The sequence below is a fragment of the Phyllopteryx taeniolatus genome, chromosome 1 (genome assembly GCF_024500385.1).
Source record: "Phyllopteryx taeniolatus isolate TA_2022b chromosome 1, UOR_Ptae_1.2, whole genome shotgun sequence".
In the NCBI taxonomy this organism is placed as follows: domain Eukaryota; kingdom Metazoa; phylum Chordata; class Actinopteri; order Syngnathiformes; family Syngnathidae; genus Phyllopteryx; species Phyllopteryx taeniolatus.
This window is the reverse complement of record NC_084502.1, coordinates 35,750,114-35,765,866: the sequence shown is the minus strand read 5'-3', so window position 1 is coordinate 35,765,866 and position 15,753 is coordinate 35,750,114. Positions and strand designations below refer to the sequence as shown.

General features: G+C 44.6%; 1 protein-coding gene across 3 annotated transcripts in view; it reads left to right on the top strand.

Annotated features, from left to right (window-relative positions):
* The window catches only part of rtel1 (regulator of telomere elongation helicase 1), a 57,302-nt gene extending 44,981 nt beyond the window's left edge, over window positions 1-12,321 (top strand). Inside the window, exons 23-32 of one of the 3 annotated variants that reach the window (XM_061791947.1) lie at window positions 775-890; window positions 3,401-3,524; window positions 3,765-3,939; window positions 4,027-4,169; window positions 8,750-8,845; window positions 10,027-10,237; window positions 11,096-11,233; window positions 11,334-11,444; window positions 11,750-11,938; window positions 12,006-12,321. In XM_061791947.1, the coding sequence (XP_061647931.1) occupies window positions 775-890; window positions 3,401-3,524; window positions 3,765-3,939; window positions 4,027-4,169; window positions 8,750-8,845; window positions 10,027-10,237; window positions 11,096-11,233; window positions 11,334-11,444; window positions 11,750-11,938; window positions 12,006-12,142 (1,440 nt within the window). In that variant the 3' untranslated portion in view covers window positions 12,143-12,321. Of the gene's footprint in view, window positions 1-774; window positions 891-3,400; window positions 3,525-3,764; window positions 3,940-4,026; window positions 4,170-8,749; window positions 8,846-10,026; window positions 10,238-11,095; window positions 11,234-11,333; window positions 11,445-11,693; window positions 11,939-12,005 lie in introns of those variants that run through there. The other 2 variants (XM_061791955.1, XM_061791962.1) reach the window with 2 other exon arrangements.
* Window positions 12,322-15,753: the final 3,432 nt, after the last annotated feature.

Sequence of the window (15,753 nt, the reverse complement as noted above, 5' to 3'; positions counted from 1 at the left end):
CTTTCACCATCATTCCTGTCATACTGTGTTGCGTGTTTTTGTTTGCACATTAAGGACGAAAGTCCTGTTTTTGTTTTAATTCCTCATTTTAAAAAAGACCATTCAAGCAGCACGTTTTTCCTCATGTTTTTGAGATTGTAGGGTGAAAGCTGCAGCTGGCTACTAGTATGGACTGAATCGGTGGAAACAATGCTGAAATTAAATGCCAGTATTTTGAGGCTAATAGCTCGTAAGCAACATATTGGGGGTGCGGAACTATGGAGTAATTAGTTTTTGTCCCAGTGAATGTAGTTCAAAACCTTTAATTAATGAACTGAACTGGTTCATTTTTGGAACGATGCACTGAACTTTGAACTAGTTTGCGTTGAAAATGAATTTCCCAACACTGATCCTGTATTATTTCACATCGCAATATGTATCGTAAGTTTAATAAAAAGCACATTATTTTCTTCCAATATCATGCAGCCCTACTCACAAAAAAAGTTTAAGTACATATGTCAGAAAGTGAACAGTTAGTCATCCATTTTGCTATGGAGTAGCCAAGAATTTTGGGGCTCGTACTTTGATGAATGCCTACTAGGGAATTTACCCGAATGACAGACAAGATTGTTTGAGACTTATTTACCTGACATATACAAGGACTGTAAATTGAGGTTTAGCATTCCAAGGCCATTCTGGAACACCTGCTTGGTAAAATAAAATCTAGGATTAGGACATTATTCTAGTCTTGCTTTGACATGTTTGTTGTTTGAGGTGTGTATGTATCTGTTGCAGTTCCTTACAGGGCAGGAGTGGTACAGAGAGCAGGCGTTCAGAGCTGTCAACCAGGCGATTGGCAGAGTCATTCGCCACAAGGATGACTATGGAGCCATCTTCCTGTGTGATCAGAGGTCAGATACAGTGCTTATCATTCGCTGTAAACCAGTCTCTTGATTATAAAATGCTGGTACAAATTTCCTAATAGTTGTTGTGGAATAAGGATGCTAAAGTTAGAGTTTTCTTCTAGGTAATTTATGCTTGGTAACATCAGTGTTAAGAGTAACATGGGACACATTTAATTCCAATGTGAACACAGAGCATGCCAATTATCTACTTAATTGCGAAACATTTGTTTCTTTTCCATGATATTCTTCCGCTTATCCGGGCTCGGGTCGTAGGGAGAGCATCTTAAGCAGGGAAGCCCAGATTTCCCTCTCCTCAGCCACTTCATCCAACTCTTCCTGAGGCGTTCCGAGACCAAACGGAAGACATAGTCTCTCCAGCACGTCCTGCGTCGTCCCCGGGGCCTCCCCCCAGTGGGATATGCCCGGAACACCTTCAGGAGGCATCCTAACAAGAGCCTCATCTGGCTCCTTTAGATGTGGAGGAGCAGTGGCTCGACTCTGTACCCATCCTGGTTGACCAAGCTTTTCACCCAGTCTCTAAGGGAGAGCCTGGACACCTTGCAGAGGAGACTCATTTCGACCACTTGGATTTGTGATCTTGTTCTTTCGGTCACGACCCGTGACCATTGGTGAGGGTAGGAACGTAGATCGACCAGTAAATCGAAAGCTTCGAATTTTGACTCAGCCACTTCTTCATAACAGACCGATACAGAGCCTGTATTACTACGCACCCTGCACCGATCCACCTGTCGATCTCCCGCTCCATTCTTCCCTCACTCGTGAATAAGACCCCAAGATACTTGAACTTCTCCACTTGGGCCAGGATCTCATCCCCGACCAGGAGAGGGCACTTTATGGCACCCCTCTCCAACTGAGTACCATGGTCTCAGATTCTAAGGGTGCTGATTCTTATCCCAACCGCTTCACACTCTGCTGTGAACCGGTCCAGTGAGAGTTGAAGATCACGGTTTGAAGCTATCAGAACCACATCATCTGCAAAAAACAGAGATGTAATACTGAGGTCACCAAACCGGACCCCCTCAATGCCTCGCTGCGCCTGTAAATTCTTTCCATAAAGGTTATGAACAGAATTGGTGACAAAAGGCAGCCTTGGCCCAGTCCAACCCTCACTGGAAACGAATCCGACTTACAATGCGAACCAAATTCTGACACCGGTTGTACCAAGCTCCTCCTACACCTGAGTTTTTGCCTCAGTGACCACCAGAGCTGCAGTCCTCTTGGCCAGCCAGTACCTATCAGTTACCTGCACAGTCCAAATGCCAAAAAGGCCCGATAGGGCTCAGCACCATGTGGACATGTGCACTTATGTCTGAACACGGCGTTCGTTACGGAGATGAGACAAGCACAGAAGTCCAATAACGGGACACCGCTCAGGTTCTGGTCAGGGGGGCTGTACTTCCCGATCGCGCCATTCCAGGTCTCACTGTCATTGCCCACGTGAGCATTGAGATCCCTAAACAGAATGAGGGAGTCCCCAGCAGGACCACTCTCCAGCACCCCTCCACCCCCCCGGTGGAAAGTCACAAACAACAGTCAGGACCCGTCTCCCAACCTCACAACCCTAAGGCGGAAGGAGGCTCGTCCATGGGGGTGTGAACCCCAACATACAGGCACTGAGCCAGGGGGGAAATAAGTATGCCGACACCTGCTTGCCGCTACTGTAGAGTGGAAAAGAGTACACCCCCTCTCAAGAGGACTGTTATCAGAGCCAAAGCTGTGTGTCGAGGTGAGCCGACTATATCTAGCCAGAACATCTCACCCTCGCGCACCAGCTTGGGCTCCTTCCCTGCTACAGAGATGACATTCCATGTCCCGAGAGCCAGCTTCTGTAGTCAGGGATCAGATCGCCATATTCACCGCCACCCAGCTTGTTTTGGACCCGACCCCCTTGCCCACTCCCACAGGTGGTGAGCCCATGGGAAGGGGTGACTAACGTTACCTCTTCGGGCTGTGCTATGGGTGCAGGCCCGGCCACCAGACACTTGCTATCGAGCCCCACCTTCAGGGCTGGCTCCAGAGGGGGCCCCCAGTGACCCGCCTCAGAGCGAGGGAAAACGGTGTCCAACAATATTACTCATCATAGGGGGTCGTTTGAGCCGTACATACTCTGGTCCATCACCTAGGACTTGTTTGACATAGGTGACCCTGCCAGGGGCATAAAGCCCCAGACAACATACTGTAGCGCCTAGGCTCATTGGGACACACAAACCCCTCCATCACGATAAGGTGATGGCTCAGGATTACCTTGTGTAATTATTAAAACAATTACACAAGGTTATTCATCATATTATTTTAGTATACTCTGATTCACCTGGGAGTTTATTTTGTACAATGGCTGCTCATTTTCTTTTTTCTTTTCTTCTGTTCTTTTATTTTTTGATCAGATACACCACAGCAACTTAAACTATAACAGTTCACCTCATTGAAAGCCATAAACTATGTGACATTCCAAGATTGGTAATGAAAACCCGATTTCGAAAATGTAATTTTCACAGGTTTAAAAACAGAGACGCACAATCTCACCTTCCTTCATGGGTGAGGCCTTGTGTGCGTTTTTATGACAACTTTGGGAACATTGTCCGTGATGTCTGCCAGTTCTTCAGGGTGGCGCAGAAAATGGTACGCCAGTTGTTCTTGATTTATGCTCCTGCTACGAATTTACAGTATGCGATGTATTGTAATTTGTAAAACATACAATATATGCTGTACTTCTGTTGCATTTCTGGTTATAGTGAAAATGTGTTCTATAATCATGATGGGGTTCAAAAGGTGTAAAGACTTTCAATACTAGTTTTACCATTCTACATAATGGATATGTTATTGTTCTTTTTTTTTTTTTTTTTTTTAATGTCTAACCAGAGGCCTGTGTTGGAGAAGAACCCTGGCTCTGATCCCTCAGTGTTTGCTGCCAGCAGTTCTCTGTTGCCAGTCCCTCAGTGCTCTGGTTCTACTTCTTACACACCATCCCAGAAACCATACACTCAGAAGGCCAAAATGCTGGACATGCACACTTCTACTCTAAAAAGAAGGAGGGGTCAGTGTTTATTTGAGCTTGTAGACACTTTCTGCTTAACCTCTTCAATATATTATTTTGATTTCGTCTTATCCTGTCTCCTTGTAGATGAAGATACTGAATATGCTAGTATGTTTAAACAGTATGAGTCTCAGACTCAAAAGAGTGACATAAAACCAAGCAACCTGTTTGATGCACTTGAGCGAGTGGAGCACCAAAGAGTAGGCAATGGGACTTTGGGAGCAGGGACGGTAGGTTAATTGATGAATTTATTTATTTATTATATATATATATTTATTTATTTGTTTTTTTGTTTTTGTCTTGAGAGACCACAATGAAAAATATTTTTCACATTTCATATACAGTATAGGAAAATGATGAACTATATTCGCTCCCCTGTGTGTTCCATACAACAGCTTTTGGTGAGGAACTTTTCAAGCTGCTTCAAGCTCTTACAGGGGACATATTTTGCCAAACCAACATTTTCTAGTATTTGGGATGAAATATTGTTTCTATGGTGCCTCCAGGAAAAAAATTATATTTGAATTAAAATCATCCACGCGGCGGAACGGTGATCGACTGGTTAGCACATCTGCCTCACAGTTCTGGGGATCCGGGTTCAAATCCGGCCACGCCTGTGTGGAGTTTGCATGTTCTCCCCGTGCCTGCGTGGGTTTTCTCCGGGCACTCCGGTTTCCTCCCACATCCCAAAAACATGCATGATAGGTTAATTGCAGACTCTAAATTGCCCGTAGGTGTGAATGTGAGAGCGAATGGTTGGTTGTTTGTATGTGCCCTGCGATTGACTGGCAACCAGTTCAGGGTGTACCCCGCCTCCTGCCCGCAGTTAGCTGGGATAGGCTCCAGCATACCCGCGACCATAGTGAGGATAAGCGGTGTATAAGATGGATGGATGGATCATCCACACATTACTGAGCTCCAGACGGTTTCTGAAATCAGGTCATACAAATTTCTCAAGCTTATCTACGTCACTAGCGAAGATCTCCGCATCCCCTTTCTGCTCCACCGCTGTCAACATAACAAAAACGTGTGCTCTCACAAGTGGGTCTTCTAGACAGAGGCAACCAATCAGAAGAAAGGGGGCGGTCTTAACCAAATATAGACAAAGCAAATACAAAACTGGGTCAAACAGAAATAGCTGTCATGAGAAAACCCAGGTGTTTTTTGAAATGATTAAAATTGACCCTTATACTAATTCCATTTTAGAGATTCACTCTATGGAGGTCTATATACAGTACCCAAAATACGGGACCTTTAAGAGACCAAGCATCCTTCCTTGTCGTAACAGTACCTGAAAACTAACGAGAGTACTTTACCTACACACTAAAGAGCCGATAATATTGGCCTCAGCATCACAAAGCCATGCCTTTATAATGGCGCAATTGTCTTTAATGGCCACATGTATGCTTACTGCTGGTGAAAAGCCCCAAAGCCAACAACACAGTTCTTTCACCCTAAATTATCCATCCACTTGAAACATGTATGTACAGTATGGTGCGTAATCATCGTTTTATAATTATTAAGTCTGACCATTGTTGCTGATGGGGCAGATTTTGACATTGTGATACAAAGAAAGCATCTCATGCCAGAGAAAATGGGCAAAACAAGTATATATTAGCTGTTGTTTTCCGCATGATTGTATGTGGCAGCATGGTGAACGAGTGGTTAGTGCATCTGCCTCACATTTCTGAGGTTGGGGGTTTAAATCTAGGCTCTGGGCGTTCCTGTGTGGTGTTTGCATGTTCTCCATTTTCTTGCCTTGGTTTTCTTGGTACGCAAGCTTCCTCCCATATTCCAAAAACATGCCTGTTAGATTCATTGAGGACTCTAAATTGTCCAAAGGTAAGAATGCAAGTGAAAATGGTTGTCTGTCTATATGTGCCCTGTGGGTGGATGGCAGCCAGTTCAGGGTGTACCGCACCTCTTGCCTGAAGTCAGCTGGTATAGGATGAAGCTCACCTGCAACCCGAATAAGGATAAGCGGTATAGAAAATTCCCTCCTTGAGCCGTCACCTTATCATGGTGGAGGGGTTTGTGTGTCCCAATGATCCTAGGAGCTAAGTTGTCTGGGGCTTCACGGCCCTGGTAAGGTCACCCATGGAAAACGGGTCCTAGGTGAGGGACCAGACAAAGCAAGGCTCTAAAAACCCCTATGACGAGCAAAATAAATGGACATAGGTTTCCCTTGCCCGGATGCAGGTCACCGGGGCCCCACTCTGGAGGTGGGGCTCAAAGGCGAGCGCCTGGTGGCGGGGCCTGCACCCATTGGGCCCGGCCGAGCACAGCCCGAAAGTGTAACGTGGGTCCCCCTTCTCGTGGGCTCACCACCTGTGGGAGGGGCCATAGTTGTCGGGTGCAGTGTGAGCTCGGCGGTGGCCGAAGGCGAGGACCTTGGCAATCCAATCCTCGGCTACAGAAACTGGGTCTAGGGATGTGGAATGTCACCTCTCTGGCAGGGAAGGAGCCTGAGCTGATATGTGAGGTCGAGAAGTTCAGACTAGATATAGTCTGCTCACCTCCACACATGGCTTGGGCTCTGGTACCAGTCGTCTTGAGAGGGGTTGGAATCTCTTCCGCTCTGGAGTTGCCCACGGTGAGAGGCGCCGAACAGGTGTGGGTATACTTATTGCCCCCCCACCCCCCCTCGGCTCGGCGCCTGTACATTGGGGTTCACCCCAGTGGACGAGAAGGTAGCCTCCCTCCGCCTTCGGGTCCTGACTGTTGTTTGTGCCTATGCACCGAACAGCAGTTCAGAGTACCCACCCTTTTTGGAATCCTTGGAGGGGTTGCGGGAGAGCGCCCCCGCTGGGGACTCCATCGTTCTCCTGGGGGACTTTAATGCTCACGTGGGCAATGACCTGGAAGGGCGTGATTGGGTTAGTCGGTGCCTGTTGTGGTGGCAATCCCCGAACCAGCGGACAGCGGTGAGGGATGCCGTCTAGCTGAAGAAGGAGTCCTATCGGGCCTTTTTGGCATGTGGGACTCTTGAGGCAACTGATGGGTACCAGCTGGCCAAGCGGAATGCAGCTTTGGTGGTCGCTGAGGCAAAAACTCTGACGTGGTAGGAGTTCGGTGAGGCCATGGAGAACAATTTCCGAACGGCTTCGAGGAAATTCTGGTCCACCATCAGGTGTCTCTGGAGGGGGAAGCAGTGCACCATCAACGCTGTGTATAGTGGGGATGGGGGACTGCTGACCTCAACTCGGGATATTGTGAGGCGGTGGGGAGAATATTTCGAGGATCTCCTCAATTCCACCGACACGCCTTCCCATGACGAAGCAGAGTTTGTGTTCTCTGAGGTGGGCTCTTCTATCTCTGGGGCTGAGGTCACCGAGTTGGTTAAAAAGCTCCTCTGTGGCAAGGCCCCAGGGCTAGATGAGATTCACCTGGAGTTCCTAAAGGCTCTGGATGTTGTGGGGCTGTCCTGGTTGACAGGCTTCTGCAACATTGCGTGGACATCAGGGACAGTGCCTTTGGATTGTCAGACTGGGGTGGTCGTCCCCCTTTTGAAAATGGGGTACCGGAGGGTGTGTTCCAACTACAGGGGATCACACTCCTCAGCCTCCCTGGTAAGGTTCATTCAGGGTACTGGAGAGGAGGGTACGTCGGGAAGTTGAATCTCAGATTCAGGAGGAGCAGTGTGCTTTCCGTCCTGGCCATGCAACAGTCGACCAGCTCTACACCCTCGGCAGGGTCCTCGAGGGTGCATGGGCGTTCGCCCAACCAGTCTACATGTGTTTTGTGGACTTGGAGAAGGCGTTCGACCATGTACCTCGGGGAGTCCTATGGAGGGTGCTTCGGGAGAATGGGGTGCCAGAACCCCCTGATAAGGGCTGTTCGGTCCCTGTACGACCAGTCCCAGAGTTTGGTCCGCATTGCTGGCAGCAAGTTAGACTCGTTTCCGGTTAGGGTTGGACTCCGCCAAGGCTGCCTTTTGTCACTGATGTGGTTCTGTTGGCTTGATCAAGCCGTGATCTCCAACTCTCACTGGAGCAGTTTGAAGTGTGAAGAGGCTGGGATGAGAATCAGCACCTCCAAATATGTGACCATGGTCCTCAGTCGGAAAAGGGTGGCGTGCCCTCTCCAGGTCGGAATGAGATCCTTCCCCAAGTGGAGAAGTTCAAATATCTTGGGGTCTTGTTCACGAGTGAGGGAAGAACGGAACAGGAGATCGACAGGCGGATCGGTGGAGCATCTGCAGTGATGCGGACTTTGTATCAGTCCGTTGTGGCGAAGAAGGAGCTTAGCTGAAAGGCGAAGCTCTAAATTTACCAGTCAGTCTACGTTCCTACCCTCACCTATGGTCACGAGCTGTGGGTCATGACCGAAAGAACAAGATCCCGGATGCAAGTGGCCGAAATGAGTTTCCTCCGCAGGGTGTCCGGGCTCACCCTCAGAGAGAGGGTGAGAAGTTCGGTCATCCAGAAGGGGCTCAGAGTCGAGCCACTGCTCCTCCGCATTGAGAGGAGCCAGATGAGGTTGCTCGGGCATCTGTTTAGGAGGCCTCCTGGATACCTACCTAATGAGGTGTTTCGGGTACGTCCCACCGGCAGGAGACCCGGGGACAGCCCAGGACATGCTGGAGAGACTACGTCTCTCAGCTTGCCTGGGAACACCTTGTTGATCCCCTCGGAAGAGCTGGAGGAAGTGGCTGGGGAGAGGTGAGTCTGGGCTTCTCTGCTAAAGCTACTGCCCCCGCGACCCGACTTCGGATAAGCGGAAGAAAATGGATGGATGGATGGTATAGAAAATGGATGGATTATTTTGGTTTTTATTTTCATTTTTTTTAAATTGCCCATTTCTTTTCTAGCAAAATAATTTGTCCACACTGTCACTTCAATACGACAAGAGGATGGATGAGATGATGCGTGGAGGAAAACGCAAAATAAAATTGGTCCAAGAAAAGGTATTTGTCATTTCCAATAAAACAACAATTTCACAGTTGTCAAACACAAAGCCCGGGGGACGGATCGGGCCCGCCACACCATTTTATGTGGCCCACGAAAGCAAATCATGTGTGTCAGCTTCCTTGGATCTTGTTTAAATCTGTACCAAAATTATTGTCATATGTAATAGATAATAATTATTGCAAAAACATTTTTGTTACCAAACCCGTTTTTACAGTAATTTGATCAATAGTTGAACAAACTGTTATCCTTGACTTCTGCTTTCAAAACTAGTTATCCATCAATTTGTTGTCATGTAATAATATGAGGGGGTTAAACATTCATAAGGTTTCCCATTCATATTGGCCCTCTGAGGGAAACCGTAAGTCCGTAGCCCGTGACAAAAATGAGTTTGACACTCCTGAACTATTTGGCAGAGCCTATTCTACAGTATATATTTTTTAAAGCATTAAAACAGTTTATCTTCCTCCACAGCTGCCTCTACAGTTGCGAAGTAATTTACCCTTATGTCACATTTTTTAATTGACAGCAGAAAATGTGGTACAAATCTGACCAACCTTAAGAAGCCAAGCCAACTAATGTACTTGCATTTAGTCATTCCAATTGTTATTGCATCAATAAATCAATAATAGCAAAAGGTGATCATTTAAACTCCTATAGTTGCCGTTTCGAGATTTGTCTCAGCTGTGTTAGTAAATACACTTCAAGTAGAACAGTAGAATGATTTCCATGGAAACACTTGATTTTAGTGTCTATTTTGCCCCACTAAAGCATTTCATTAGGTAGTGAGGATAAACGGTACGTAAAGTGAATGAATGACTAAGCTGTAATGACCCATTATTTTAAATGTAAAATTATGTATCTTAATGACATTTATTGTCTCACAAAGGGGTTTTGTTCCTCCCCACTGAAGCATGATAGTGTGGAAATCACGTATGATTTGGGTCCCCCTCGTCCATATATCTGCACCCTACCAGTTATTCTTCAATCCTAGCAAAAACCTTGTTCATTGACCCTGTATCAAACAAGCTTTTTAGACTTTAATAGGAGATTTTGCTTGTTATAACAAGCGTCCTACTGGAAACGGAGGTCTATCTTATACAGCTGTCTCTGTATATGTCACTGCCATTATGTATTAACAGCTATTAATAATTTGTCCTCATCTTTAATCTTTCTAAAGAAGCCAAGTGTTTCTTGGGTTGTTACTGGTGATGGGAAAAACAACTTCGCTAGGAACTTCCTGGGAGAAATGAAATCATCACTCAGCCAGGTCAACTTTGAGCGAATTCGCCAGGCTCTGTATTCATACAAGAAAAATGACAACCTGGACAATCTGCTGCTAGACACGTCTTTATTAACCCATGACCCTCATACTTACAGACTTTACCAGGGTAAGTCATTTGTATTATAAAGTACTTGTCTCAGTTCTTTCAGTGACCATATTTAAATTGACACACTACGTTGCTCAAGTCTGTTTGCATATCATTGTGTATACACAAGCGTGAAGTTGTGAACATTAATTCCCACTGACAGAATATTTAGCTTCTCCTCACTATAGAACCATTGATTAATTGAGGTACTTGTACTACCCAGTACTACTTCAAGTATCTGGTCAGTCTGGGGTCCAAACGTGCTGAGCTGATACCATTTTTGTGACATAAACTGTGGATTGTTGCTCATTTGTCAAGCAGATTCGTCATCATCGTGTCATTGTAATGTTTGAGGTTACACAGGTAGCCATGACAAAAATAAACACACATGCTAATACTGGCTTCCCATATTGCTGTGCCTTACTTAACTGGTTACTGCAGTATGATACTCCCCAGTCTCCAGCTTGCTGCAGTGTTCTGTTATCTCCTTACAGTTGCCACAGCAGAACCTCTTTCCCCTCCTGCTGTTTGTTGGCATCTCTAATTCCTACTCATTGATTTAATGTAGCATAGTTTTGGCAGTTTCCCGGTGAACTATTTTGTGGAAAACTGACCGACTCAAACCGGTGCAGTGGAAAGTGGCATTAGGACCTCCAAGTAATGCACTATTCTGGAAAGAGAGCACTACTGTTATAATATTATATTACAATTCTCAGTATCTTATGACATTTTTAAATTGTAAACTTTGCTGATCCCCAAGGGAAAATCTGAGGCCTATATATAAACAGGGGCTTAAAGAATGAGATGTTCCGTATGTATTACAGTGTTACATGTATTTCTGAGTTATTAGTTGATTAAAAGTCACTAAATGTGTCGCAGGTTTATACTCCTTTATACGACCACATCACAGGAAGACATTTGACGAGAAATGCCTGGAGCTGACTGGTACTGGCTGTGGATACAAACTGGAAGACTCGCTGTACAAAGATGAGAAGAGAGCAGGGATGTCGCATAGTGGTACAACTACAAAACAAGTCCAGTCAAGCAGCCTACCCTAAGTCACACAAGACAGTAGCTGTACATCCAAAGTCTTAATCTTTATTTTCCTGTCCAACAGATGAACAACCCAGTGGGCTTTCATCATCCAGTTCCAGTTTTACATCAAGTACGCAGTTGAATGTAGAACAATTCAAACGAGGACATCAAGGTCTTCGAGAAACTCAGACTGGTAGGTCATGCATACAAAGGAAATTTAACTCTATGCACAGAGCGCAATTCATAAACATGAGCATTGAAACTACAAACTACATCCTGAACACCAACATTGAAGCATTCTGTTAGCAGCACAATGATGTGGCATTTGATTATTTTACTGTAGCTGGAACTTGGAGATTTTACATAAGGCCAAAGGGCTTATTAATGGTCTCAAAAATAAACAAAAGTTTGGAAGAAAGTAATTTTGGAATCACAATCTTAGGTATTAGGTAGTGTTCTTATTGAACAAGAAAGTCCAGACTCCTCCATGTTTACCAGGCACTGATCCAAAGAGTCAAGTCCAGGCTGCCTTTTTGGCTGATGTGAAAAAAGCACTTGGCCCAGAGGGATCAGCTCAACTCTATCAAGCTGTTAACGCCTACAAGAAGACAGACAACTATGAAAATATGGTGACTGCGGCTGTGGCCTTATTCACAGAGAAAGATGAAAACTTCAGCCTTTTACTGAGTAAGTAGTCTCATCATGTTTGAATGTCTTTTTTCAGTTTACCTTTACTTTTCTTTCTCTTCTGAAGGATTTGGAAATATCATTCGCCATCACCATAAGGAGCAGTACAAAGAGATGTTGAGAGCGTTGATGGGTCAGGGTGCTGACACTGCTCCTGCACAAACAGATGAGACAAAAACAGAGGAAAGACAATCAAGTGCATGATTTTACTGAAGTTGCTATCATACCATTTCCAAATCATTTGAAACTCAGTGGAAAGCCTCTTTGTATATATTGTACAGTATGTGCAAAATATTATGATTACTGAATAATTCTGTTTGTATGCTTTTTTTGGGGGGGGAGGGTTACTTAAATAAAGTGAACATATTTTAATTTCAAACAGACAGTTGTGTCTTGGTGAATTAACTAATTCTAGTTTTAATGCAATACCTTAAACCAGGCTTTCCCAAACCTTTTAAGCCATACACCCCCTTCAACATCTGGACAGTTAGTGCACACCCTCAAAAGCGAAAGCCTGTTAATAGCCACTGAAAACATGGTCGAGTGAAGTTAAAAATTACATTCATGTGCACTGTTTTAAATTTAGCCTTTTAATTTAGTAGGGGAAAAAACTTACATTGGTGGAGGACACCACAGTGCATCCCGTAAGTATTCACAGCACTTTTGTTTCTTATTCCATTATGGATTAAATTCATTATTTTCCTCAAAATTCTACACACAACACCCCATAATGACGGTGTTAAAAAAAAGAGATTTTTGCAAATTTATCAAAAGCAATAATGAGAATTCACATGGGCATAAATATAGCATTTGCCGTGAAATTCAAATTATAGCTCCGGTGCATCCTGTTTCCACTGGTCGTCCTTGAGATGTTTCTGCAGTTTAACTGGAGTCCACTTGTGGTAAATTCAACTGCTTCAACATAATTTGTCACACAGTTGACAGCACAAATCGAGCATGAACTCAAAGAAAGTGTCCAGACCACAGGTGTCAAGCTAAAGGCCCAATGGCCAGATCTGGCCCACCACATCATTTTATGTGGGCCACAAAAGCAAATCATGTGCGTTGATAATGTTGAGAAGGGGTATTGCAACCATTTTTGTTATCAATCCCCCTTTTAAAACAAATTGAACAGTAGTTGAACAATTTTAATTTGCTTCTGATTTCAAAACTAGTTATGTCAATTTGCTGTGTATTTATTAATTTGGTGATGATGTAAACATTTACTGGAACTGGTTTCCCAGTCATAACTGCCTTCTGAGGGAAAGCATAACTGTATGTGTTCCGCGATAACCTCCAAGGTTAGGCAGCCCGCCTTGTGTTTGCCCAAAAGCACCTAAAGGACTCTCAGACCAGCAGAAAGTTGTCTGGTGTGTTGAGACAAAGGTTGAACTATAAATGCCACGTCATGTTTGGAGAATATCAGGCATCACTCATTACCTGGCCAATACCGGCCCAACAGTGATGTATGCAGGTGTCAGCATCATGCTGGGATGAACTGCAAAACAAAATGGAGGGGAAGATGAAGGCAGCAATCAATGTACCACGTGCTGGATGAAATTCTGCTCCTAACCGCTTTTGAGCTCAGACGCGCGACGGGACATCTTTCAGCAGGACGACCATAAGCACTCAGTCAAAATACTGTATAAAAAGAGTGGCTTTGGGGATTGGCTCTTACAGTGGCCAATTAGCCAAATGTGTGTACATTTCAACACTGGTGGGTAACACAACGACTCATAATAGCCACTTTGGCATGTTATATGTATATTGTAGTTTTCTCAAACGGCATCTGTAATAATCCAACTGCAATGTGAGACGACACTACAAATACCATAAACCCTGTCTGCAAACTGTTTGCTCATTGGTCCATTCGTGAATCCCTTTGTAGACGTCACTGCTGAGCAGAGGTGGGTGAAGTAGCGAAATGTTGTACTCAAGAGTACTGTTACTTTACTCAAGTAAAAGTAAAAAAGTAGTCCTCCAAAAAATTACTTGAGTAAGCGTAAGAAAGTACTCAGTGAAAAAAAACTACTCTAGTACTGAGTAAATGGTATGTTCTGATTTGTCAGAACATGAATGTCAAAATACATCCATACATCCATTTATTTTCTGAGCTGCTTCTCCTCACTAGGGTCGCGGGAGTGCTGGAGCCTATCCCAGCTATCATCGGGCATGAGGCGGGGTACACCCTGAACTGGTTGCCAGCCAATCACAGGGCACATATAAACAAACCAACCATTCGCACTTACAGTCACACCTACGGGCAATTTAGAGTTGTCAATTAACCTACCCTGCTTGTTATTGGGATGTGGGAGGAAACCGGAGTGCCCGGAGAAAACCCACAGGCACGGGAAGAGCATGCAAACTCCGCAGAGGCGGGGCCGGGGATTGAACCCCGGTCCTCAGAACTGTGATGCAGACACATCCCCTCTGTCACTAATGTGATTATTAAATCTTTTTGTTTAATAATAATAATGCATTCAACTTCTATAGCTTCTATGCTAGACGGGCTCATTGGCTTGACCCCATTGTGGGTGGAGGGGGCCAGGCCCACCCTTCCTCAATGTGCCGGCTAAGCAACTCCTTACACCAGTTGACTAACATGTATGTGATATGGTATTCATTCACTAATAAGTTGGATAGACACACAATAGGCTTTAATTGCTTGTGCTGGGACCACTAATAGCTAACATATCAACTCACATGTTCTTACAGGTGATTAGACACTGAAAAAGAATCCCACCGCACCACTCGTCAGGCGCACTGCCTTGCTCATTGTCTCACATCCTGTCCTGTCCTTTTCTGTCCTCTCTTGGTTAGTTATTGCATGTCCTCACCGGGTGTGTGTGCCGCCCCGCCCCCCACCCCAATTTCCACAAATAATAACACGATTTGACTATTGTAATGTTACTTGTATTAAAATATCCAAACTGTCTCACTATTGTTCTGCTGTCGTTCTCACCCCTCATCCAGAGGGGCAGAGTGGACAAGTCTGGGCAGTCTGTCCCATAAAACCCTTTTCTGTCCGGGTGCATTTTCAATAAATATCAGAGGAATTAAAAGATAGTTGGAGCCGCTTAGTACCTATCAAAGTCGTACTGCCACCTCTGCTCTGAAGAGATGTGAAAATGGCTATGCACGCACCTCATCCAACCTGATGAATCGTGAGAGCTGCTGCAAAGAAGAAAGGGTAAAACTGCCCAAGAATAGAGGTGCCAAATTTGATACATCATACTAATATAGGTTGTATTTGCTGTTAAAGGTGTATCAACAAAGTATTGAGAAATGACTGGGAATAGAAATGTACGTTTTTATTTTTTTTATAAATTTGCAAACATTTCTAAAAAAAATAAATAAATAATGTATGTTGTCATTATGAGGTGTTGTGTCAAGGGCGAAAATATTTTCCAGTTTTGAATAAGGCTATGAATGCTAAGTGTGGAGAAAGTAAAGAGCTGTGAATACATTCTGGGTGCAGTGTAATAAATGTGTAATTGTCTGACTAATCTCATGCACCAAAGTTAATAGAAATTTGGGACAATCGTTTGTTTAACATTATATTTCTTCGGTATTGGACCGGGTTGATAATGGGACGATATTGCCGTTGACAGCACGGAAAGACTGCAATGGAATCGGCTGAGGAAGTTGTAAATCGGTGATGATGTCACAGGCATGCCGAAAGTCGTAACAACTTTCTGTTCCAGTTGCTTGTTTTCTAACGGGATATGAAAAATGCCTACATCTGACTATAACACGAACTGAGCATCAGAAATCCCCACTCCGCTTTGTTAGTTGAATGCACCATGATAAAATCT